Here is a 26,899-nt window from a genome sequence, read left to right as displayed (position 1 = left end):
CTGCTGAGTCCACTCCCGAACTGCTGCAATTTACTCTGGCTCTGTGGACTTCTTCCACATTCTCTTCCTGTCGCTGCTTGGTGTCCACCTGCCTGCCAAGCTGGCTTACCTGCTGCAGGTTCAGTGGCCATTTTTATGTGAGGTGGTACTGCTGTTCTTTGGTGCACGTGAGCAGCTGCAGCCTCAGCAGGGAGGCAGAAGTAGCACCAGCTGCCGAGTCTCTTCCCCTCCCCTCCCACTGCTGTCCAAAGTGATGATGCTGTCCATTACTAGCCACAGCGAGTATGAGACCTGCATGCACAGATGCCTGCTTCTATCTTCCTGCTGTCAGAAAAATTGCAACAATTTAGAGGTGGACTCAGCAGATGGTTTGTGCTCCTGTCTCCCCAGTGAGGCTGCAGGTGCTTATATTCCAAGTGGTGGTGGCAGCACTGCCTTGCATAAAAGCAGCAGCTGAGTCTGAAGCAGATGAGCCAACTTGGCAGGCACTAAGCAGGAGAAAGGAAGAGAAGGAGGAAAAAGTCTACAGCTGCCAGAGTAAGTTGCAGTGGTTTGCGGGGCTTTGGCATCCAGTTTTATGCAAAAGGGTGAGGTAGTGACCTTTTGCTGACTGCACTTTGTGGATATCCTGTGAGAAATATTGTAGAAAGCCTTGTTTGCTTTAAGCCCTGTATATGTATTCAAGAAGTCAATGGAATGCAAAATAACACTCATTAACTTTTAGCTTAAAATGGTACTGACAGTATATCTGAGCAGTAGTATAAGCTATAGACATTAACTAAATTTTTCATTTCAGTCATGATTATTACAAACCATTTCATGCTGCTTCACCTGATGAGCTCTAAGGCACAGCTAAATCTGTTATTACTAATTAAAAGTGCTTGCAAACAATATAGAATGCTGTTCACAGTGTTACTGTAGCTGTGTTGGTCCCAGGATATTAGAGAGACAAGGTGGATGAGGTAATATATTTTATTGGACCAACTTCTGTTCAGCTGTGGGCTGAAGAAGAGCTCCATGTAAGCTCAAAAGCTTGGCTCATTTATCAATAGAAGTTGGTCCAGTAAAAGATATTACTTCACCCATTGTATCTCTATAATCTAGAGCATTAACAGAAATAGTGTTACTCATCTCAATAATTAAATAAACCACTATTTTAACAAATGCATTCACAGTTAAACAAAAGGGAACCAAAGCAGGGTTTGTCTGCTCTGTCAGCACAAGACTCAGAGTGGGAATCTTTGCTCCAACTTGCCCTTTGGCTGTGATTTAGTTAATCAGTGATGATTTGGCCACAAATCTCAATATATTAAACCTTTCATTGTTCACAATTACTGCACTGGGCACCCCCTTCTTAACTAAAGAGGTATTTAAATATTAATAGTTTGCTTCCTAGGAATTGTAGCACTTGCATGCAGTTCCAATTAGATGTAGACCTTATTTGCTCCTTCTCTTAAATATGGGAAGCATGATCATCTGATCGCTTTCTCCATGCTTATTAATGCTCTTGCAGCAGCACCGTGTTCTTTCTTCTTTCAGCCTTTCCTAGTTGTATCCAGGGTAGAACTTTATTGAGGACAACTTACTCCAGGGGTGGACAAACTACAGCCCAAGGGCCGGATTTGGTCTACCAGCTGTCTTAAGCTGGCCCTCGAGCTCCTGCTGGGGAGGGGGTCTGAGGCTTGCCCCGCTCTGGCACTTCAGCTGGGAGCAGGGTCAGGGGTTGCTCTATGTGGCTCCCAGAAGCTGCGGCGTGGCCCCCCTCCGGTGCTCCAATGGGAGCTGCAGGAGCGGTGCCTGCGGACGGGGCAAAGTGCAGAGCCAGCTGTCTGTGCCTCCCTGTAGGAGCTGGAGAAAGGAAGTGCCGCTGCTTCCAGGAGCCACTTGAGGTAATGCTGCCTGGAGCCTGCACCCCTGAACCTCTTCCCATGCCCCAACCCCCTGTCCGAGCCCTGATCCCCCTCCCACCCTCCAAACCCCTCGATCCCACCCTGGAATTCCCTCCTGCACCCCATACCCCTCATCCCCAACCGGAGCCTGCATACCTGCCCCAGCACTGATTTCCTACTCCCCCCCGAACTCCTTGGTCTCAGCCCAGAGCACCCTCCTATACCCAAACTCCTCATCCTCAGCCTCATCCCAGAGCCCATACCCCCAGCTGGAGCCCTCACTGCCCTGCACCCCACTCCCTGCCCCAGCCTGGAGCCCCCTCCCTCACTCTGAAGTCCTCATTTCTGGCCCCACCTCGGAGCCCGCACCCCCAACCAGATCTCTTACTCCTCCCACACCGCAACTCCAATTCTGTGAACATTCATGGCCCGCCATACAATTTCTATTTCCAGATGTGTTCCTGAGACCAGAAAGTTTGTCCACCCCAGACTTTACTCAGTCTACTTAGGTTTGGCATACAGTTCAAGAACAACACTCAATAACTGAGCCTGAGGCAGAAAGAAAGCTGACCCTTCCTAATGTTTCAGCTGGCCTCATTGTAGAAGCTTAGCAGACTAAGGTTACGTCTATACTATCTGCTGGATCGGCAGGTAGTGTTTGATGTATCGGGAATCGATCTTTCGTGTCTCGTCTGCATATGTGCTTACTGCATATCAAGGAATCAGCTGCAATATACTTCTCCCTGGTCCCATCCTGTGCTGCGCAATGCTTTCTGGTAGAAACTTTCAGCTATTCTTGTTCTTTTTTGTTACTGTAGGGTGCGATGCAGTGGAGATTGATCTTAGTCTGTCACCTTGTAGTGTTAAGTCTGTGCTTGTATTCAAGAATATTTTATGTTCGTCATTAGATAATAGAGACGGTTTTCCTGGTTAGTACAGGGGGGAAGAGTAGATGGAGTTGGCCTTGATGATAAGAGCAATGTATTCACATACTATCTTGCAATTCTAATTCTCAAAATCAACTCCAGTGATTAAAACACAGTACGTATTTCTTTCTTGCAGACAGTAGTTGACTGGAAAGAGGCTAAGTTGACATGGAGCTTCTTTAAACAATCTTTCTTGAAACAGATGCTGACAGAAGGTGAGTACTATGTGCCCTCTTCATGCCTGTCCATGGTTGGAAGGACCTTGGTATTGCTTGTTTGGCTGTCAATTCAATAGCAAGAAACCACAGATAACATTTTGGTTGAAAAGAATCACAAAAGACTAATAGTAGTGTGGTTGTGATACTGACACCCACAATAGGAAAGGCGTTATCAGCATATTGGTGGCCCAGCCTTATTTTCTGTGCTTTTCCAGTAGAGCTGGGCAGAACATTTTTGACTGCATGAAATTTGTAAGGGTAAGTGTGACTGTATACATCCCTATCTATACCCTACACTATTGTGATAATGTTTGTGCAAGGTATGCCTTATGAGGTATTATTTAAAATGCATAATTTGCTAATCAGTATTATGTTAAAATGCATATAGCAACATTATATGTGAAGTTATGAACAGAAGCTGAAATCGTGACTGAAGTATGTTTCCCAAATAAGTTTGGGGAGTGGCTAAACCAGTTCCTCAGAGACAAAGGGAAGCTGATGCCTCAGTCGGGTGTCAACAAGTCTGATGAGCCATTACCTGCTTAGTGACCGTTCTTTGGTGAGGAAGGGAGTAAGGATAAAAATCTGCATCTTAGCAAAAAAGCATGGAGTTATTCGTCTCAAAGGAGGAACAAGACTATAAAAGAAGGGGCAGATGCTCCAAGACACTTTCCTCTCTCTCCCTGTCTGTCTCTAGCACCACACCTAAAAAGGCAAAAGAAAACAGCCGTTGGACTCTGGAGGGTGAGAGGTGTGGTGGTAATGGTGGTCCTGACCTCAAGGGTTTGGTCAGTAATCTTGTTGGAAGCGTGTGGTTAGAAAGTTTTGCTTTGCAACTAGGTTAGTTTCTTAAGTAGAAGCAAGTAAGTATTTTATCTTCTTGTAACCATTTCTGACTTTTATGCCTCATTACTTCTTTGTAGTTAATACAATTGTTTTACTGTTTAATCTACTCCAGTGTGTTTAAGTTGGAGGGCCTGGGTAACTATTTAATGTAATAAGACGGCACATTATTCCTTTAAAGGAATAATAGATTAAATATATTTGTACTGTCCAGGAGAGGGTGGGGCAATGCAGGACAATCATTTCTGGGGGAAGATCTGGGACTGGGGATGTGTTGGAGTCACCCTGCAGTATAACCAAGGCTGGTAAGAGCCAGGGTGTAGCTGGCAGACTACAGTTATGCACAGACACTCAGGGTGTAGCTTGTCTGCTGGATGGTTGAATGGCTCAGGTGGGAGCTACTACAGCAAGGCATTGTACTTAAGGCTACAATTTTTGTCATGGATATTTTTAGTAAAAGTCGCAGGCAATAAACAAAAAGTCACAGAAGCCGTTACTTGTCCCTGACTTTTACTAAAACATCTCTGACAAAATGGGAAGGGAGGGGGGTCCAGCACCCTGCCCCCTCCCTTCTGCAGCACTTGGGAGCTGCAAGGACTCCATTGCCCAGTGGCTGGGGAGGGGTCCCCCTGCTGCCCTGTAGGGTTGGGTGCTGTGATGTGTGTGTGAATTTCCTTGCTGCCCATGGTGGTGCCCCCTGCCCCTTGGTGCTGAGCAGCCCTGGGGTCCCTCTGCTGCCACTGACTGGAAGTTGTGTGCTCTTTCTCCACCCCCACCTGTGGCCCCTTATCAGCTCCAGGGTTCCACTACTGCCAGCAGCAGGAAGCTACAGGTGACTGCTAGCAGTGGTGGCTGGGCAGCTCAGGGGTTGCTGCTGATGGCAGCAGCTGGTCAGTTGCGGGGAGTCCCACCACCCGCAGCTGCTGGGCAGCTGAAGAGTGGTCCTGTGCTGTCCATGGAAGATGGGCTGCTGTGGGGTCTCCTGTTGCCAGCAGCACAGAGATCGCTGGAAGTCATAGATTCCATGACTTCCATGACCTCCATAACATAATTTTAGCCTTAACTGTAAGGCACCCAAGGTTGCAGGACAGGGGTGACATGGCCCCTCATCTGACCTGGATTGTGCCCCGATATGTCACGGTAAATTTTTAAGTTTTTTTTTTTAATGTATGTTAAGGTAAAGCATGAGAACTCAACTATGGTAGAGCCTCTGTGGCTTTTGGCCTTGGAGACTTTTTCAGATTTGTTCTAACATTAATGAACGTGAGTTTGGCCAACAGTTGTAGCTGATATATGCCTACTCCACATTTTGTCTTTTTAAAAACAAACACACAAAAAATCCAGATGCTTTTTGTAAGAAAATAAACTCAACGAATCACGAAGATTGGCTAGTATGAAACAGAATCAATTTAAGGATTATTTTCTCACACATTCTTAAATGTTGCATCTTAACAGTGTTCACAAATTAAGTATCTATATGAGATTTGAGAACGTATATGCCACAAAGTAAACCTGGTGTTAGTAGAAGTCATATTAGCAGGCTCTGGGTTTGTTAACCTGGGGCTTACATATTCGTGTAGATGCTCAAACCTTAGGTTAACAAACATTGCATTATACTGGCCCAAGTCCAGCTATGCATATCCTAGATTTCCTAGTGCCCTCCGAACATGTGGCTGCTTTCTCCCTTTGTTCATAGTGCAGTATGGATAAACTTGACTGTCTAGAGGACAAAGAAAGTCAGCCTATGGGACTGTGGGATATTTTTGGCAGACTCCCAGAGCACAAATCCATTGTGGCTGTATCTACACTGCAACGCTGTGGGGCTTGAAGCCTGGGTCCTGGCTTGACTTAGGCTCGGCCCTTCCAGCCCGGTGGGGTCTTGGGATCCTGAGTCTGAGCTCTAGTTTTAGCATGATTGGTGTGTGGATGAAAGGAGAGTTAGTCTTGAGCCTGAGTTTACATTGCAGTGCAGATATACCTTTAGGGTTTTCTGTTGCAGTATAAATTTAAACACTGAGCAAATCTGGAACATCATTTACATTGTGCCAGTTTAGGTCACTCTTTATTCATCATTTCCTTGCCTTTTTCCTATTTAAAGTCTCCTGTGTATACAGTAATATGAGTGTCCAGCATCTCCTGCACTGAGAAGAGGAAGTAAGTTTTAAAAGATTAATGGATGACTGGAAAATACAGATGCTGGTGATACATACTAATTATTATATTTTATGGTTCATCTGGAGTTTGAGAAAGCTGGGTCATGTTTGATCCATTTTGGAACTGTTCTGAAAGTTTTGTATTAATCACATTGCTGTTGATTTCTGGGATGTGTTAAACATGATAGATTTAATTAAAGAACAGTTAGGTTTCTTTACTGATCAGTGAGGACAAAATGTTCTTAAAGCATCCACAGTTTTTGCTGTTTCTGTTTCTAGTTGTCCAACTCAATACTTTGTGCCTGACTTTCAGAGCTGCTTGCCCCTTCAATTCCCATTGACTTCAGTTCATGCCAGGCCTATGGTGTAATTAGTAGATTTTTTTTTTTTAAACTTTTTATTTTGGCTTCCTCACAACATTGCCTGCTAGAAGTAGATGAATAAAAACTGGAAAAGGATATGGGTGCTAACATTCATTGTTAGTTGTTCATTTCTTTGTTTTGAATTTACAGGTGAAAGATATGTGATGACTTTTTTGAATGTGCTAAATTTTGGAGACCAGGGTAAGCATGATATTACCAAGTGGTAACAAAGTTATTGGTTTTTGCTTTTACATAAACTTAGAAATTAAGACACCACATTGAAAAGAGATTTTGAAACTTCAGAGATGATCTCAAAGTCTTAATGACTTCGTACTGAAATGATGGGGAGGTGCAAGATGTAGACAGAAAAGATGTTGGTAGTTTATGATCAAAGGTTTTAATTTTATGTTTCTCTTGATGAAAATTTTCCCCATAGTAATTGAGAAGGCAAGAACATTGTGCATTTTATAGTGTATCTTATGTAGCACTTTTGTTAAACTGTCTTTGCCTCCTTTTGAGGCTTTTGCTGCCGTCACTTCTCTCTTTGAATGTGTGCATTGATTGCATTTTATTTTTATTTTTTTCTTCTTGGTATTCCAAGGCACTGGCAACTGAAATTTACACTAATGCGACAGCATGGATTTTTTTAATACTGTATTTTTCCCAGGGTTGGGAAACTAACTAGGACCATTATTTCATTCATAGGTCATAGTCCTGAAAAGAGTTATGTATGTACTTAATACACTGTGAGTACTCACATTGTAGTAATGAACAGTAGGTTTTGCAAGATTGGACCCTAGTCAACTTCTTATTGGGGATAGAATTGTTAGAGTGTTGTAGAGTGTCATTCTGGTAGCTTATATAAAATTCTTCCAAGTCCTGATCTTGTACCCATTCAGTGAAACAACATTTGTTCTGCGGTGTCTGTTGATCTTATCTCAACAAGTTTTTCCTATAGTCATCCCCTGCTAATATTAATGTAATTTGAGGGGCATTACACATTTGTATATAAAGTAAGTTTCACTCAAACTTGTCTTTCTGTCCAAAAATGAGATTTGCAATTCTGGCAGTTTATTGTTATCAATATGTTTTAGGTCCAAAATCCTTATGGATAGGAATACTGCTTCTTTTAAAAGTGCTCTACTATATATTGTGAGACAAATTGCTGTTTTATTTATGACCATTCACCAGAAATGCTAGCTCAAAAGGAGTTTGTATGCACATAACTCTTTAAGATCTAGAACTAGGAAGCTGAAAATAAAATACTTTATAAAATTTAATATATTGTTTCTCTGGTTTTTGTTTTGTTTAAGGTGTGTATGACATAGTGAATAACCTTGGTTCTCTGGTGGCTAGATTTATCTTTTTGCCAATAGAGGAGAGTTTTTACATTTTCTTTGCTAAGGTGCTGGAAAGAGGGACAGATGTAAAGCTACAGAAACAAGTAGGTTGAGTGTAATTATAAATTAGTAAACATCTGCTATAGAACTGTGCTTTAACATAAGTAAAGAACTAATCATAAAAATCTACTAACGCCTAAAAGGAGTAAGTTTTACCTTTAATATTTAGGGGAAGGGATAGGGTGGGAAAGTCATTGCAAAAATGTGTTCCTCAAAGACAGTAAAAGTGAGCACACAGACATCTGCACTGTCTAATTTCTTAATTCATTTTGGTTAATTAGGGTGCCAAATCTAATCTCAAGTTTTTTTGGAGGATTAGAGTTGTAAAAAGAAGTGAAATAGAAAATAAAGAAGGATTGGGGAGAGATGAAAGAGTATTAAAATATACCAGCTGGTAAAATGCTAATAGGTCATCCCATCTCAAAAAAGATATATTAGAATTTTTGGAAAAGTTACAGAGGAGAGCAACAAAAATGATTATGGGTATGGAACAGCTTCCATGTGAGGAGAGATTAAAAAGACTGGGATTCTTCATCTTAGAAAAGAGATGGGGGTGGCGGGTGGGGGCGATGAATGTGATAGAGGTCTATAAAATCACAAATGGAGAAAGTGAATAAGGAAGTGTTATTTACCCCTTCATTTACCACAAGAACTAGGGGTCACCCGATGAAATTAATAGGCAGCACGTTTAAAACACAAGTATTTCTTCACACAGTGCTCAAACAAACTGTTAAACTCATTGCCAGGGGATGTTGTGAAGGCCAAAAGTATAACTGAGCTCAAAAAATAATTAGGTCCATCAATGGCTATTATGGTCAGGAATGCCAGTCTCATGCTCTAGGTGTTTCAGAAGCTGGGCCTGGATTAAGGGGATGGATCATTCAATTATTGCCCTGCTCTGTTCATTCCCTCTTAAGCATCTGGCACTGGCCATTATGGGAAGACAGGATATGGGGATAGATGCCCCATTGGTCTGGCCCAGAATGGCCACTCTTACATCCTTAAGTAAAAATGAATCAAGGGAACAAAACTCCATAGTATGGTATTCCAGAACGTTAGCTTCAATGTTAATACACTGCGAAATAGTTTTACATAAACCTCACTCAACTCACCATTTAGGTTGTCTTATTCTAAGTTAACTGACAAAAACACTCCTAGTTACTTTGGGCAATGCTTTGAAAATACATGGAACTCAACAAGTACTATGTAGTCGTATTGCCACTTAACTACACTAAAAAAATAGTTTTTTTTCCAGCTTTGAAAAGAGAATAATCAGATGAGACTGTCACTGAGCTTTTTGAGATTATGAAGTGCATAGTAAAAACTGCCTTGTACTGCCTTTTCATGGTGGTGAATAACAATAGAACAAGGGAAGTGAATTATAGATGCAAGTCTATGTAAGGAATACTTCATAAAACATAAAGTTTAGCCTCTGGAATTTACAAATAATATAATTGGATATTTTATTTTCAGTAGTACTTGTTGGTACACATGATAAAACAGGGTTAATAAAATCTCTTGCTTCAGGGCATTGTTTGATTGGTGCATGGGATAACAAACGAATATTTTCTCATGTTCATGTTGTATAATTGGCCAAGTGCCTTATAAGTTTTCACATTTTTGTCACCTATCTAGTATAGACCGCTGTTATGGAAGGGACACTAGAGTTAACAGACTGTTCTGGTATGCAAATACTGTGTTCCTACACAGCAGTAAAAATCCTGCCTCTGCCACTCAATCACTGTGGCCTTGGGAAAAATACTTTGCCCTTCTCAGTTTACCACTACTTCAGTGAGGCATAATGTAGTGGACAGAGCTTTGAACATATAAAACGCTAGATAAATGACCAGTATGTTAAGATTGAAAGTGCATATGTTTGTACACAAAATGTATAAGGATAACTCAAAACAGTGAAAACTTTACGATCTCTCTAAAGCAGTAGAAAAATGCGGTTCTTTTTTAAACTAATTCTTTGTGAAAATGTCTTTCAAAATAAACTGCAGAATTCTGTAGCTTCTGATTCATGTAGATCATTAAATTCTTTTCGCAGGATGATATTGCAATGGCTGCAGCAGTGTTGGAGTCACTGTTAAAACTCGTGCTTCTGGTTGGCCTGAGCATTACAGTTTTTGGCTATGCCTATTCTCAGCTGGCTCTGGATATTTATGGAGGTTCAATGCTCAGTTCGGGATCAGGTAACTAATCACTTTTTGCCAGTTTCAGAAATCTTTCTGGACAGAAGATGCAGATTTACTGAGTTATTTTACAAATCACATGTCAATTAAGAGCAAAATTGTCTGATAAGTAGAAAAGCACTTCTATCTGCTTGTACATGAGAAACTGAAGTACTTAAAATCTCATGGAGTTTCTGTATCATGCACTGACCTCACTTTGGATAATCCGCTGCATCTGTTTGTTCAGTTATGCACACCTAATTTCAGAACTTAATGGTACCAGGGTACCAACTTGCCAGGTAGCTGTTGAGAACTGCCGTGGAAGATAGACCATTGCTTAGAAGCACTGTGTAATTACATTTGGCTCTAGACACATCTGAAGCTAATAATTTGTAGGGTTCTGTTTTGTTCTTTTTGCAGGGTAATCCTTTGGGTGGGGGGCATTCCATATGTGGCATTTGCAGATTTATGTAGCAATTGGTATATTTATAATGATATCTTTAAGAGAATGGTGTTACAGGTGCATTTTATGTACAATTTTGTCTGTGCAGTTCATCAGTGCAGCTATAGATTTCCATTATAACCTATTGTTGTGGGGTTTGATCTCCTTCATTTCAAATCACATTTGACAGGGATTTAGAGCCAGATTCCTCCCTTGTGCATATATATCCAGGTCCTGTGGAGTCCTGTAGGCTAGTTTGTCTATTTGAGTCCAAGAATTTGGTTTTTAGTATTCAAGCTCTTTATATATAAGTAGTTATCTTCAGTTTTAATCTGCTGGAGAGTTTAATTAGTGATCACATAATTCTTTTCAAGATTTCCCATTGTTGAAAGTTACTTTAAAAAATATTGTGTGTTTGTCATTCCATAATGCAGTATTACCTACCCCAAGAGGTTAAAAATCATGAGTCAGTCCTCCCCAGTCCCAACAAATAAGATATTGTGTCTTCTTTTTATTGGTTTTCAAGCTTCTCAATCTGTAGGGTCATGTTCTTAAACCTTGCTTTGTAATTGTGAGGGCTACAAACGTACTTATTTTTAAACATGGAAAGCTGAGATGCTTGCTTAATTACATGATTCCAGTAGCCAATGGTTGAAGAAAACGCCAAGTATACTGAGACTCATGATAAAAATACCAGAGTTGTTAACAGTACAAAGAGGATTGTGTTTGTCTTGTGTGTGTGGCATTTTTTTATTTTAATTTTATTTTTAAGATTAGCAAAAACATTTGTTTGAAAACTGCTTCTGTACTGAGAGTACTATTATTTGTAAGTCTATACAATTATGATGCAGGTCCGTGGCTATCATAAGTATTATTCAAAGCTGTTAGATTAGTCAGAACAGTAATCACTGTCTCAGTAGTAATCACTAAAGATGATTTGGGTTTAAAATTGATCCTTTGGTGGTTTAACGCTGTCAGTGCAGCTTTAAAGGGTAAAACGTACAACTGGAAAATAATTTCTGTAGGCTGTTGGCCTCTCTTCCTAGCCCTGGAAGAATTGACACTCCTTCTAGAAACTGGTACAGGTCCTTTTTCTCCTGGCTTTCTTCTACCTAACACAAAATCAATATATCAGTTGTCCCTGCCCCTAATCTGGGATCTGCTGCAAGGGCCTGTCATAAACAGATAGCTAAGAGTTAATGTTTCTTTTACCTGTAAAGGGTTAACAAAGGGAACCAAACACCTGACCAGAGGACCAATCAGGAAACCGGGAGTGAGGGAGGGCAACTCGGTGTTGGCTTTGTTCGCTTCTTTTGTTTCTCAGCTATGAGGGACTTTTTTTTTTCTATCTCCAGCTTCTTTCTACCCTCTGTTCCCAAGTTTAAGTAACAAAGTACAAAAACACAGATAAATTGTTTTGATATTACAATTGTGAATTTCTGGAGTATGATATCTTTTTGAATCAATTGTTTATCCTATTCCTTATAGACAATAGCCCTGTATTCTCTTGAATGCAGAGTTTAGTATTCTTATATTTCTCTTCTTATATATAAAGTGTTCCCTTTTTTAAGAATTCGTTGACGATTTTCTCTGGTAGGATCAACGGAAACAAGTGGGAGGGATTCGCCTTGAGATCTACGGACGTAAGTGCACTGCACCAGAGAGTTTGTGGGAAGGGGGAAAAGAAGACATCTCTTTTCCTTGGTATTGCGTTGTCTCTTGTGGAATGTTGTGAATGTAAGAGATTGCACCGGTGCATCTCATGAGGGAAAGTCTGGGGTGGAGTAGTTCGGAGGGAAGCGGTTTCCTCGCTCTGGGGGGGCACCCTCCCGCGAGGGACACACGGTCGGGGAGACCCGCAACCAGGCAGAGTTTATCAGGTACTCAGAATCCTGATTGGTGGCAGCGAGATAAGATCCAAGCTGGTAATTAAGCTTGGAAGTTCATGCTAAGCACCCAGATTTTGGACGCTAAGGTCCAGATTTGGGACAGGAGGCTTATTACAGGGCCTACGCATTCCCTACATGTTAGCAATCTATTGGCCACTTGCCTGAGAGTCTCCCTGCTCCAGTGCCTGATATAGGTGCCAGCCTGCTTCCTGTAATTTTCCTTCCCCCACCCTACCCATGGGTTTACTGCCAGGGCCTCCCCACTCCTGGCAGGTCTCTTCCCAACTGAGCTAGTTGCTAGGTTTTATAATTGCCTGATTCCTAGTTGATCTCTCTCAGTTGGGAGGTAGCTGATCTGTCAGTTGAGGCAGGGCACAATTCCAGTTAAAGGGCTAGCCATCCTGAGACATTTCATTTCAGTATGGAGACACTGACAGTGCCACAATGGGATATTAATATTCTGACTGACAAACACTTATGTCTTTAATACTGAAAAATTACAAGGAAAATGGAAAGCCTTACAACACAATTTATTACATGGAATGTATAGGACCTTTATAGTGTGAAACGTTGTCCTTTGAATACCGCTAATTGAATAACAGGGAGAAAGTTGCAATTACCTTATTCAACTTCAACATAATTAATTTGAGAGGGACTGTAGCTCCATGAAGACCCTTGTTACTTCTATCTTTAAGGAGGTTGGTCGGACACAGGCTTGTAACAATTGCTGTTGTTTCTGTTGTCCCTTAATCTGAAATTTGATAGTATGGTGCAAAATGTGGGTATGGCTACACTCACACTTTATAGTGCTGCAATTTTCGTGCTCAGGGGTGTGAAAAAACACCCCCGTGAGCGCTGCAAGATACAGCGCTGTAAAGCATCAGTGTAATCAGGGCGGCAGTGCTGGGAGCACAGCTCCCAGCGCTGCACGCTACACCCGTAAAGGATGTGGTTTCCATGCAGTGCTGGGAGAGCTCTTTCCCAGCACTGCCGCTCCGACCACACTCACACTTGCGCTTTGAAATTCCAAGTGTAGCCATACCCTTAGTCAAAGAGGAATGAGCAATAAATATAAGTACTTAAATATTATCACCTGTTCCTCAAGAACTTTGGGCTCTTGACAGGTTAAGATGCATGTCTGGAAGCCAACATTGGTTTTTATGAAGAATTTTTAGCAATAAAGAAACATGACTTGCATCAATTGTCAATACATCTGTTCTGAGTACATATGTTATCACTAATCCACTTAGATTTTTATTAATTTCAGGAAAATGAAAATTCTGAAAGTGGGTGGTTGTTATAGAATAGCAGCAGTTAGCCCTCTTTATCAAGAGAGCATTTTCTAGCCCCTTGCTTGCATCACTTGCTTTACATTTAGCATCAGTTAAGGGGAAATGAGAAAAGGTGTTACTAACTGTGGGCCCACTCTATCAAACATTAACTGTACTTAAGGTATTAGCCTCTTAGCTTCAGGAGGACTACTCATGTGCATTAAGTCACTCTCAAGTATATTCACAGGATTGGGTCCTATGAAAGTGAATTCTTAAATGTGACACACTGGCATTTGTATCTACCCTGATTTTCCTTGAGTATCCATTAGTTGTTTTAAATTATTTCATTTCCCTTTCTTCTCACGTGCTTGTAGCCTGACTTTGATTGCCTTTATGTGCATCTTCATAGAGTTGAAGAGTTTCTCTTCACCTCAAAGAAATGTGCTGTACCATGACTGCTCGGGAAATTACTCCTCAGAACTGAGACAGAGGGAGAGTGCACAGTGTAATAACCCTGATCAATTAAGTCCGTTTTTGGGAGACGAGTTCATTTGTCGGCATTAATTTTTTGCTACCAGAACAAACTGAATTGTTAGCTGCCATTTTGTAATTTTCTCACCTTTACAAGTTCACATGGGAATCTTTTAAAGGACAATAAAACAATTTCCAAAACTGATGTAGAATTTTTAACTCATTTATAGATTACCTATGTCCCATTAAAAATATTAATGTAACTCCCAGTTTAGCACAATTGCTATCTGTTTCCTATGACAATATATCCTGGCTGGAGTGTGTATATATTCTCACTTGCTTCCAGCTCTTGAGGATTGGCCTCAAACTTATTCCCCAAGTCCTCTACAATACACAATACTGGATTTAACAAGCTTTAGTCTTTATTAAAGAAATCTCAACTATTAAAATATCCTTTTGGCTATGGGGAAAAAGAGATCTGAGCTAGAAGTGATGTCCTTGGCTTTTTGGCAGGTTTCAGAGTAGCAGCCGTCTTAGTCTGTATCTGCAAAAAGAACAGGAGTCCTTGTGGTACCTTAGAGACTAACAAATTTATCTGAGCATAAATTTGTTAGTCTCTAAGGTGCCACAAGTACTCCCGTTCTCTTGGCTTTTTGGTTAGTCTACTCATTGTCTTGTAGTGGTATTGATAGGAACATGCCTGTGTAATTTAGATTACAGGTTGAATTTGAAAGTAGCTGTAATGGTAAAATCATCATTGAAAACATTTGAAGGATGATCTTTGAGTACCAGAAGATAAGAGAAGTATGTACATGAACCTTCATTATAGGAATATTGGTTCATTTATTGTTTTACTGTTTTTTAGGTCCCAGTCTCCTGCGCTGCTATTCTTTATATGTCCTGCTTCTTGCTGTCAATGGAGTAACAGAATGTTTTACATTTGCTTCTATGTGCAAAGAGGAGGTAGACAGGTAGGCAAGAAGGCTTGTGGATCCATTAATAGCCCCTAAAGTGTTCCTGAAAAACAAATTTACTGCAGGTCGACCCTGTCAGTCTACAGTGCATCTGTACCTAAAGGGGGAGGGGTTGAAGGGTGGCAGGGGAGGGGAACGACACTTTGGAAATTCAGGTTCCTTTTTACATGCTGTTCTTTTACCCCTTAAGCTTCCATTGTGAATTTCACATCTTCAGTGCCAGTTCTAAAGTAGCGATACATTCTCAGCCAATATAAATATGGTCAAAATGTTCAGACTCTGGTTCCTAAGATTACACACCTGAATCCATATATAGGTGGTGCAGTAAATAATTTGATTTACGCTTTGCAGCCATCACCCACTCCTCCCTTTGAGGTTAAAGGGTGTTCATAGCTCCTCAGCACTGCTGAAAAACAGGCTACTTGTTTAGCAGTCTAAATATAGATTAGATGGATAATCTTGGGCATGTACAAGTTTGGACGTTATGTACACAATACATATCTGGTCAAAGTATGAAATGGAAGAAAATAATGGGGGGACAAAAATCCTAAACCTTAGTTTCCATATGTGTGCACATTGAGTGGTTTTAAAAATAACTTTCCATAATAGCAATATTTTTTATTATACAGTATACTGCTTTAGTAATACATTTCATTTAAAAATTTCAGTTATAAAAATATTCCATCTCAGGTATTTTTCTGAATGAATGAAATTCCTGTCTATATCTTCCCATATTTCCTTGACTATTTTAATTGCTAATTTCCTATTTTTCTGAAATCTGTGCTGATGTGTAGCAGAGGCTGCTTTTGTTGACAGGGAGAAGGGCTGATGCATAATACTTATGACTACCAGCTTTGGTCACTGTTAAGTGGCGCTACAAACATTTTATTGGTTCCAAACTTTTTCAAGGAGAGGGTTTGACTGTAAAGAATTTGCCAATCTCAATTACAGATTTGACTCTCCTGTAAAGAAAAAAATATAAGCGCTAAATACTGTATTATACAGCATGTTTTATTGTCTTATTAATTTTAGGCAAGTGAACAGAAATATTTGCTAGCACAGAAGACTTGTGTATTTGGCAGTATATCAATTAGTTAGGTGCAGGGATTTTACAGTACATCATGAAATAGCTGTCTTATTAAATAACGTACATAAGACTCATTAAACTTCAAGTTTTTTTCAGACTTTTGACAAAGGACTCTTTCATGGAAAAACCTAGTTCCCTCTTCTCCCCTTCCACCCCCCCTCCCCCCAATTTCCCTAATTCTGTGGCATATTGGTGAATTTTAAAAAGTGAAATGGTTATCAATATAAGAGGACTGTCAAAATAGTGCAATATAAGAATATTAATGAGACCATTTTTGGATTGGCAAACATCCTTGCTTGAGGAAATAAGTTTGTATGTCATGTAACTTGGCACAGAGAGAATTTTCACATTATATTTTAAAAATTATATACTGTTTTGACCAAAGTCTTTATTAGATTAAATGATCAGACTTTACAAGTTTGAATGTCTGAGCCACTGATCCATTTTAAATGTCAATTTAATTAAAAGTGTAATTTTCCAGCTGTGAACTTTTTATTTCACTTCATCAAAATAATCCCTAAAATTAGTTGATATTATTAGATTTTAAAGCTAACTTTTAACACGTTGGGATAATTGCCTGCTTTAGTGAGACTGTATGCCTATCATGTCTTTTTGGCAATCTAAGCATCTTACTGCAATGTCAAATTTCAAACTGAATTTCACTGCTGAGCATCAAGAGCAGAACAATAAAAATATGGCAGCATACACTGCATTTTAACCACAATCTTATGGCAGAATAATTGCTGTTACAGTATAATAATTTTCTGTTGATTTACAAAGTGCTATATTTGTATCTCATTTTAAATTTGCAGTTTGTCAGATGTACAATATGCATTTTAAGGCTGCTGATTCGTGATCTGTGCTTAATTGGGAAATACAACAGCTGCAGAGCGCTCATCTAAAGGAAGACAGCAGGACTTGTCATTATCAGCTGTACCAATGCTGTCTTCAAGTTATTCACTGTAGTCTTTTAGACTAGGGCTGTAATGTTGAATTAATCCTTATTTTCATGAGTTAGTTATTAGTTCACATCTATTTTAGCTGTCTTTATGGGTGTGACTTTGTGAACTAATGAACTTGTTGCAATTCAGGATGATCATGTATCAACTGGATATTTTTCTATGGATACTATAAAGAAATAGAAGTTGGATCAAGTGAAGTGAATTTTCATCTAAGTTTCTGTAGGGGTAAAATGGTTGGTATAGCTCTCTGCACACTAGTTGCACGTATACTTCATGTTGGAGTAACCACATGTCCAGCAATCTGGGAGACTGTTCCAATGCACACATGCTTGCTGAAAATCAGCAGATGTTGCACACCTGCAGAGAGTGGTGTGTGTGTGTAACATCACTACTTCACTTTAGTTCAAATTAAAATAGATTAATATTGCTTGCCAAAAATGTTTTTTTATTTAGATTATAGCCCTTTCCCAATATTGGCTATTTTAAAAAACAATGTAGTCTCAGACATTAGGCTATAACTATCCACTTCATATATTAAGTTTTAATGACCATCTGGCTTTGTTTTTTTAAAACCAGAATCTTGTTCTGTTCTGTTAAGAGGTGGGCTTCGTATCCCAACTTCCTTCATCCTCTCCATTTCTAAAGGCTAACACACTGCTGGCCTGGCTAAAACTAGCAACAGCCCTTTATTCATCAGTGTGCAACAACTTCCTGTTACAAGAGTTTTCCACTTTTGCTTTTCATACACAGAGAGAGATTTTAGACTGAACCAGATGACTTGCGTGATCTTTTCAAAGGGCTGATTTGTAAGTGAAGTAACATTTTTAACCAAGGTTTGCAGAAGTTTATGAATGTGCCATCTTGTTTAAGAATTTTTAATATATGGTAGAAATCTTCAGATATTGCAAGCTTAATTAGTCTGTCAAACATGGTAAGAAAAATCAGAAATGTATGGTTCACTGTTAAAAAATAAAAATCTCACACTTAGTGTGGCTCTTCTTTGTTTTCCTCCACACCCTTCAATAAGCCTTCTTTATTAGCACATCTTAATTTGATCCCTACTGTACTGTTTATGTTCAAAATTAGCCATAATTTGGTTTCTTCTTTTCGGGGAAAAAATTGTAGGACTCTTCCTGACGTAGGTGTTCATTGATAAATATTTTCACTGCATACATTGCTTAACTTGTTTCTTTTTTTTCCTTTAGGTTCAATTTTGTTATGCTGGCCTTGTCCTTCACATTCTTGTGCGTCTCTTATTTCTTGACTCAGTGGCAAGGCAGTGTAGGCTTTATCCTTGCAAACTGCTTCAATATGAGTATTCGAATAGCACACAGCATTCACTACATCTACAATTACTTCAAAGAGAGCTCTTACAGACCTTTGAAAGGGCTGCTACTCTCGCCATCACTAATTTTTGTTTATATTATAAGTGGAGTAGTCACTGTTTTTTCAGAGGTGAGTGTGTTTTTCAGATTTCACTATCATTCTTGTAAAAGTCTGTTCATATCAAATAATTAGAAAATATAATTAGCTTAATCATTATCAGAATCTCACTAAAGGGCATGCAAGTAGATTATGAGCATAGGCTAATAAAATGTTATTACAATTTTGCAAGGTTTATTATTTTGTATATATGTATATGAGACAAAGGTGCATGATGATAAATGCAATTTATCACATAGATATTACCATACATTGTGGAGTTGAGTGAGTGTGTGTACACAGAATATCTATCAATGCCACGTGGCCGGGGTATGATAGGTTAATGAATAATGCTGTTTTTTTACCGTACCATCTGTTCTCTGTCTACTAATCAGTTTTCATAGATCTTATTTCAATATCTCCAAGCTCCCAACAGCTTTAAACAGCAATCAATTAAAAAAAAACTTGCCACAAAAATGTTCCCTTTTTTTTCCCCTGCCATCCCCTCTCCAGTATGTGGCATTCTTCCCCCATTCACACCTACCTAGGATAGAAGATGGGCAAAGTTCAGTCCTGCACCAGCTGCAGATTTTCTGTGGTAACGATTACGTGAATTAAGTTGAATATCCCATGGCTCTGTGGGGTAGAAACTAGAGATTGTATTGGAAAGGGAGATTCTTCTTCAAGTGCTTGCTCATGTCGATACCATTCTAGGTGTGTGCATGCCCACGTGCACAGTCATCAGAGATTTTTGTTGACCATAGGGTTGGCTGTGGTGCCCCCTTGAGTGCCGTGCTCATGCGCTAGTATATCAGGCACCACCAGCCCTGCACCCTCTCAGCTCTTTCTTACTGCCCATGACGGTTGGTCGGAGCACCTTGTCTTGCATAGCAAGAGCGTTAGCGGTTCTTAACAGCCCATTGGTATTTCCTTTCTATATAGTTTGTAGGTACATTTTAAGTGTTAGTTTAGTGATCAGAGTCCTGGCTGGAACTTTACCCTGGAGCTGTGTGTGTTGTGCAACAGGCCGATTCCTCTCAGTGATCCTCACAGCAGCTGTATGAAGTGCTTGGGGGAATCCCATGTAAAGAATAAGTGGAGGATTTGCAAAAACTTTCATCCCAGAACCCAAAAGGAGAGGAACATCTGCTTGAGACCCCTCCTGATGGAGGCAGCTGCGCCTGGCATTGGAGTCCTCCTGACCGGATTTTGCTCCTAGCACCTTGGCATTGGTGTGGTGGCCCTGCTGGCACTAGGATCCTCCCAGCACTGATCCCCCTCACTAGTGTCCGAAGAAAAAGGGCTCCCTGGCACTGTCCAAGGAGGGGAAGGGGGCTCTGGGCAAAGGACCTAGTTCAGGCCGTGTGCCCGCCCCAGAGCTACAGAGGAGTACTGCTATGATCGGACCCCCGTAGCCTAGCCAAGGATCTGACTGCCGGAAGCGGTAGGGGATCCTGGCTTGTAGGGGACCTTCATCATCTGAGAGAGCCCAAGTGGCCAAAGACCTCGTGGGCTTACTGGTATCACCAATGCTGTGCTAGGTGCTGGAAGTGACTAAGGCCCTACAGCCCAATGGCAAGCCAATCATGGAACCTCCCCAAAGGGCAGGGGGCACCATTGGTCCCTGGATCGCAGACTTTGCCCCTGTCCCCACAGCCTAGGACACCAGTCCTGCAACATCGGTCACCAGCCAGAAGGCCCCGGTCCCCAGTGCCACACTGTCCTTCCATGAGGCACAGGTCCCCACACTTCTGGTACTAGCCAGCCTCCTGCCTACAAGCACCTTAGCACAGATGTCTGTTGCCCAGGCTTAACTTGGCCCTTTGAAACACACGGGGCCCAGAGACAAGCATTTTGCAGGTGCGACCTAGGAAGGTGCCCCAATCAAGTACCTGGATCCACCCTCCTCACCCGCCTGTGCCCCTTTCAGTTGACATGGTCACGAGTGGCATCTGATTGTTGGGTGCTCAACACAATATCCTTGGGCTATACCCTACAGTTCGACTTCCTGTCTCTCTTTAGGAACCCTTCTCAGGAGCAAATCCTTGCTCAGGAGGTAGGAAAACCTCCTAATGCTAGGATCGGTGGAGGAGGTCCTTTTGGGATATGAAGGGAAAAGGATTCTACTCCCGATATTTTCCTAATCCTGAAAGCAAAAGGGGGCCCCAAGACTCATCCTGGACCTGCCTCACCTCAACAAGCAGCAAGCACCTCAAAAAGTTGACATTTTGCATGGACTCCATCATCCCTTCCCTGGATCCGGTACACTGCACTTGACTTGAATGACACATATTTCCATTTTCCCAGGACACAAACAGTTTCTCTGTTTTGTTTTGGGCCAGCGCCATTTCCAATTCACGGCACTGGATCAGCCCCAAGAGTGTTTACAAAGTGCATGGTGCCAGTGGCCGCTTACCTTAGGTGTCGGAGTGTTCAAATTTACCCATGCCTCGATGACTGGCTGATCAAGGGCCAGTCTTGGCATGAGGTGTGGTGGCACCTTGAACTGGTTTGCTCCACATGTCATGATCTAGGTCTACTGATAAATGAGAAAAAAATGTTAGTTCCAGTGCAGCACATAGAGTCCATAAGAGTGGTCCTCTGACCCTACTCGAGCTGTGGAATCAAACAGAAAGTGTTCCTTTCCTTTCTTTTCCTCCCCGAAACCTGATTCTGTGCTATGTCAGACCTGATCTTGTTGTAGAGACAAAACTACACAGGATCTTCAGGGGGCAAGACAAAGATGCCACATTTATTATGATATTGATTTATGACCAATAACTAATATCTTAATTCTTATACACACACATTATACCTAATACCTATATAAACACACACACATATCCATCAGATGTTCTGCAGCTGCTGCATAGTTACCAGTCCTGAAATAGCTTGAGTTCGTGGCTTGATTTTGCAGCTTGGGTTTGTAGCTTGTGGCCGCTAACTGGCCAGGAAAGCCGGGCACAAGTACGAGCTGGGTCTCTGTTGGGCATGCACCGATGCCCTTCCATGTTGGCAGCAGAATGTTACCCTCTTCAAAGTCTTCCATCTGACTCATCCTTTTCGTAGGCTTTTGTTTGAATCCAGAGTCTATAGGTCTTGCTGTGTCACGCTGCCTCTAGGTTTGGTGATTGATCACCCGTGACTTTCAGCCTCGGACCTGGCTTTGATCTTTTTTCTACTGTACCTTTTCTTTTTAGAGTGGACTCTTCTTACTTTGTTAGGGCTCTTGTCTGCATCTTCAGTCATTGGTGTTTGAACTTTATTTCCTGAGGACAGGCTGGGGCTGGAGGTTGATTCCATCATTCATACATGCCTCATTCACTCGTCTAAACTAAACTCATAAGATTACAGCAGGGTTTGCAAAAATGAAGGTTGGAGGAAGCTTTTACAAAATGGAGTGAGTGTTTTAAAATGGGGTTTGAATTACAATAAGGCAAACAGTGAACAGAAGGTACAATGTAGGCAAGTGTAGTGAATGGTGAACAGAAGTTACATTAATAAAGTGAACAATTAAAAACAATTTTATTTATTAGTTCTACAATCTCACATATGCAAGACCACGCTTTCACTACTACTCACACATACTTGAGGCTGTTGGGTCTTATGGTGGTCTGCACGTACATGGTCCGGCATGCATGGCTCCATCTCCAGCCCCTACAGGCATGGCTGGCATTGGTCTGGGTGCCTGTAAGCGTGTACAGACTGACCCTGCAGCGCCTCCTGCTTGTTGTCTCCGGGAATTAGCTCTCCAGCTGTTAGAGCGCCCTCTGCAGGCCGGTGTGGCCTCTGCAGGCTGGTGATCCACCTTACCTCACCCTCCCAGGACCCAGTGCCCCATTATCTGGGGTGCTGCCCCCTGGCAGTAACCCCATAGTTCTGGGTCTCCCCCTCCCAGGGGAACCTCCACCCACTATCCCCACTTCGCCTCAGTCTTGGCTTCTGCCAGTCATCACTTATCCCCCGTTCACTAGGGCAGACTGCAGTGTGTCAGCCACTCATCACAGGCAAAGGGTTTTGGACCTGCTGCCTCTGCCTACCCGTGGGCTGCCCCTTTCCAACCCCAGTACCCAGTTGGTTTTACCCTAGGCCTGCAGCCTGGGGGGGTTTCCTGGCCGGAGCTCCCCAGCTCCTCTTGCCTTCCCCCAGCCTGCTCCACCTTAGGTACCCAGGTACGGTCCATAGCAGCCAGGCCCTTCTCCCTCTAAAGGCAGAGAGAGACTGAGCTTCTGGCTGCCCTGGCCTTCTTATAAGGCCTAGTTACTCAGTTTGGGCCATGGCCCCAGCTGCAGCCACTTCTGCCCATCAGCCAAGATTTTGCTCCCTTCTACAGCCCCAGCCCTCTGCAGGGCTTTTCCAACCCCTTCAGGGCTGAGTGGGGTGTTCACCCTGCTACAGTCTCCAACAGACACAACATAGACTGGGTAGTCAAGGTTCTGGACCGCATCCTGTTGTTGCTCGCTTGGTGGTTGGACCCAGTCTCAGTGTTGGAGGTGAGTCCCCTTCGTGGCCCCATCAGTTACCCTGTTGTCTGATGCTTCGGCTCTGGGGTGGGGAGCCCATCTGGGCATTTTTGGCATGCAAGGTCATTGCATAAATGTCAGGGAGCTCAGAGCAGTATGCTTGGCCTGTCAAGCTTTTCTGCCTTATATAAAAGGCAGGGTGGTTCAAGTCCTGATGGGCAATACTGCCACTATGTTCTATATCAACAAGCAAGACGGAGCCTGCTCCTCAGCTCTTTGCCAAGAAGCCTTCAAGGTCTGTAACATCCAGGTTCAGCCCGCCATTCATCTCGTGGCCGCACACCTCCCTGGGACGAGAAACACTTTCAGCAGATCACCTCAGCAGGACCCTCTCATATTGCCATGTGTGGTTCCTTCATCGGGAGATAGCATTATTTTCCAAAGGTGGGGACTCCCCAAGTGGACTTGTTTTGCATTCAGGCACAACAGAAAGTGTCACACTTTTCTATTTGTTTCGGGGGACCGACAGAGGCTCCCTGTGAGACGCCTTCCTGCTCCCACGGTCGGGGGTTCTGATGTATGCCTTCCCTCCTGTGCCATTAATCTAGAGTCCTCATGAAGATAAAGCAGGACAGAACGAAAATGATCCTCATAGAGCCATCTTGGCCATGCCAACACTGTTTTGGCATGTTGCCGGACCTCTTGGTGGCTGCCCCGTTACAGTTACTGCTCCAGGCGGACCTTTTGTCTCAGAACCATGGCAGGCTGTTACATCTGAACCTGATGGCGCTGCACCTGATGGCCTGGCTGCTGCACGGTTGAATGCAGATGAGTGGCTGTGCTTGGCCAGCGCCCAACAGGTCCTGCCGGGTACTAGAAAGCCCTCTATCAGAGCAACCTGCCTGGCCAAATGGAAATGGTTTACATGTTGTACTTCAGATAAAGGTATTCTACCTGAGAGGGCCTGGATTACCTCCTTCATCTTAAATTCCAGGGTCTGTCTCTTTCATCTGTTAGGTCCACTTGGCCCCTATTTCGGCATTTCATCCTCCACTCGAGAGCAGGTTGGTTTTCACCCATGACATGACTGCCAGGTTCCTCAAGGGCCCTCACATCAGGGACCTAAATCTTGTGCTATCGTGGATCATGGGAGCTCCCTCCTCTCCTGAAAGTTTTCTTTCTTGGTGATTACATATACCCACAGGGCCTTTGAGATAAGGGCACTTACCTCGTAGCCACCCTACATGGTGTTTACAAGGACAAGGTCCAACTGCGACTGTGTCTGGCCTTCCAACGCGAGGTTGTTCAGCAGTTAAATATGACTCAGGACATATTCTTACCTGTCTTCTTCCCTAAACCTCATAAGTCAGAGAAGGAAGCACAGTTTGCACTCTCTGGACATCAGAAGGACGCTAGCCTTCTACATTGAGAGGCTGTTTCGTAAGTCAACACAGTTATTCATTGCAGTTGCCAACAGGATGAAAGGTTGTCCAGTGTCGGCCTGGAGAATCTCATCTTGGATTATTGCCTGTTAAGATGCTGGCTTTGGTAGACCAGTATTGCAAGCTGTACGACCATGAACTCCAAGTCCACCTCCACAGATACCGAGTATGAGTCACCTAGAATGGAGTCAGTATGAGGAAGCACTCGAAGAAAAAACGGTTACCTACTTTTTGTATCTGGTGTTCTTTGAGATGTGTTGCTCATGTCCATTTCATTACCCACCCACCTGCCCCTCTGTTGGAGTTGTCAGCAAGAAGGAACCGAGAAGGCATAGGGCTGGTGGCACCTGATGTGCCAACACATGAGCGCAGGACTCAAGGGGGTGCCACAGCCAACCCCATGGCAAAAATCTCCAATGACATTGCATGTGGGCATGCACACACCTAGAATGGAACTGACATGAGCAACACATCTCAAAGAATAACGAAAATTAGGTAACTGTTTTTTCCCAGATTTCCAGTACGTCCGTCTTTTAAACATAGGTGGATATATGGTTGCAGAAATGAAGGAATGATGTATAGCCTTAATCTCAACGCATACTAAGAAAATAGTTTCCTTAAGTATATGCACACACACAGTTAATTGATAGTGAATGATGTATTATGGCATATAACTTTTACAGTGATCAGGTATATACCAAATGCTTATTTATTTTCATAGAAATTTTATTATAAAAATATTAATATGGCCAATATTAACTATAATATTTTGTAGGTTCAAATTATGCTAGCCAAATCTATTTGACTGCCTTGCCTGAAACTGGCAGCCTGATGACCACCTCAGTAGTACCGGTATTGTGGTCAAGAGAAGTATTAGAGCCTACTTGTCATTGATGCAGAGCATCCACCTCTCTACCAGTAATCTCTCTACAACTGCTTGCTTACTTTTGTTTTCTTTGTAGGTATTCTTGTGCTGTGATAAAGGCTGGCTGGCAAAGCTGATTCACATCACTGTGGGAGCTCTGTGCTTCGCAGCAACACTTATCACTGTATTCTTCACAGAGACCAAGCTGATTAACTTTGTTAGAATGCAGTTCCTGTCACGATATACCAAGAAAGAAACTTAAAATGATCATGTACGGAATAATTGTTATGTATGTATACGTTTTATATATAAAATATGCATAGGATAAGTTTTAATGGCACCTTGTAAGGTTTCTTAAAAAAAAAAATCAAACTCCCATAGAATATTTCTGACACTGTGTAGCTGAAATGGAAATATTTGGCAACCAGATACTATTTCGATTTTCAAATCATTTAAACTCATAACAGGTTCCAACACAAATTATATCAACCCTGAGCCAGGTAATTCTCCTTGTCATTCTTATCAAAGCTTTTTCCTTAATAACAGTATTGCCTAACTTTGTGTTTTAGCAGAATGAAATAACTAGGTTTTACACTGATGCAAATCTTCCTTTTGGGACACACACATTGTTACAAATGGGACTGCCAAGTGTGACAGTGTCAAAGAATTAGATTTTACCCACTTTTATACAACTATCAAATATTGAAATGGATGAATGACCCTTCAAAGAAAGTGAGGCCACTTAATTATTAAGAAAATATATTTACTTACCAGAGTATTGACTAGTATGCCAAAAATATACTACTTCAGTGTTCACTAAATATACAATATTGTGTTTTGAAAGGAAGTTCTGCGAAGCGTAAGCTCTCTCTGTTCTTTCTCCTGGGTGCAAGTCACAGCTGAAATTTCCCGAAGTCCAGAAGCTCAATAGAGTTAAACTTAAATTCTATAACTTTTATTTTATCTCTATTTTTAGTCAATTTATAAATACCAGTGCAAACAAAAATTTAAATAAAAATATTCTCTCATAATTCACATGTGTAAAATATGTCCCAAATGTCTGTGTTTGGATGACCAAAATGGGGTGTATGGGGGTGTGTGTGTGTATATATATGTGTATATTGTGACAAAGTTCCTCCTCTACCTTGGTGGGTCCTGTGTTTATTTGGCAGATTTGCTCACCTCAGTGATCTTCCCCACAGTCTGGGTCAACTTCTCCTGTGTCTGATCAGGAGTTGGGAGGTTTGGGGGGAACCCGGGCCCGCCCTCTACTCTGGGTTCCAGCCCAGGGCCCTGTGCATTGCAGCCGTGCTTAATCAGTCTTCCTTTACAGCTGCATGACAGCTACAAGCTCCCGGGCAATCTTCCCATGGCCTCAACAACACCTTTTACCTCAACCCACAGGACCTTACCTCTGTGTCTGTAGCACTTGTATCCTAGTCTCCAGCACACACCCTCCATTCACTCCACGCAACCTGGCCTCTTCTCCCAGCGCCTCACGACACACTTCTATAGATCTTCCTGCGTTGGGCTCTTCTCCTCATGCTCCCCCCTTCCCTGACGGAGTGCAAGCTCTTTTGAACCAAGTGCGCCTGATAAGCCCTTGTTGGCTACATGTTCAATCAGCCGTCGTGCCTATATGGTCT

The 26,899-nt window shown here is 42.0% G+C and overlaps 1 protein-coding gene across 2 annotated transcripts in view; it reads left to right on the top strand.

Annotated features, from left to right (window-relative positions):
* RFT1 (RFT1 glycolipid translocator homolog) overlaps positions 1–26,284 on the top strand; it is a 38,774-nt gene extending 12,490 nt beyond the window's left edge. The window contains exons 7-14 of one of the 2 annotated variants that reach the window (XM_032772904.2): positions 2,952–3,030; positions 6,542–6,592; positions 7,705–7,835; positions 9,842–9,986; positions 13,977–14,072; positions 14,904–15,009; positions 18,267–18,516; positions 25,351–26,284. In XM_032772904.2, the coding sequence (XP_032628795.1) occupies positions 2,952–3,030; positions 6,542–6,592; positions 7,705–7,835; positions 9,842–9,986; positions 13,977–14,072; positions 14,904–15,009; positions 18,267–18,516; positions 25,351–25,515 (1,023 nt within the window). In that variant the 3' untranslated portion in view covers positions 25,516–26,284. The remainder of the gene's footprint in view (positions 1–2,951; positions 3,031–6,541; positions 6,593–7,704; positions 7,836–9,841; positions 9,987–13,976; positions 14,073–14,903; positions 15,010–18,266; positions 18,517–25,350) is intronic. The other variant, XM_032772905.2, reaches the window with a different exon arrangement.
* Positions 26,285–26,899: the final 615 nt, after the last annotated feature.

Source organism: Chelonoidis abingdonii, chromosome 16, assembly GCF_003597395.2.
Source record: "Chelonoidis abingdonii isolate Lonesome George chromosome 16, CheloAbing_2.0, whole genome shotgun sequence".
NCBI classification, from domain to species: Eukaryota; Metazoa; Chordata; order Testudines; family Testudinidae; genus Chelonoidis; species Chelonoidis abingdonii.
Note: the sequence above shows the minus strand (reverse complement) of the source record. Positions and strands in the feature narration are given on the sequence as shown.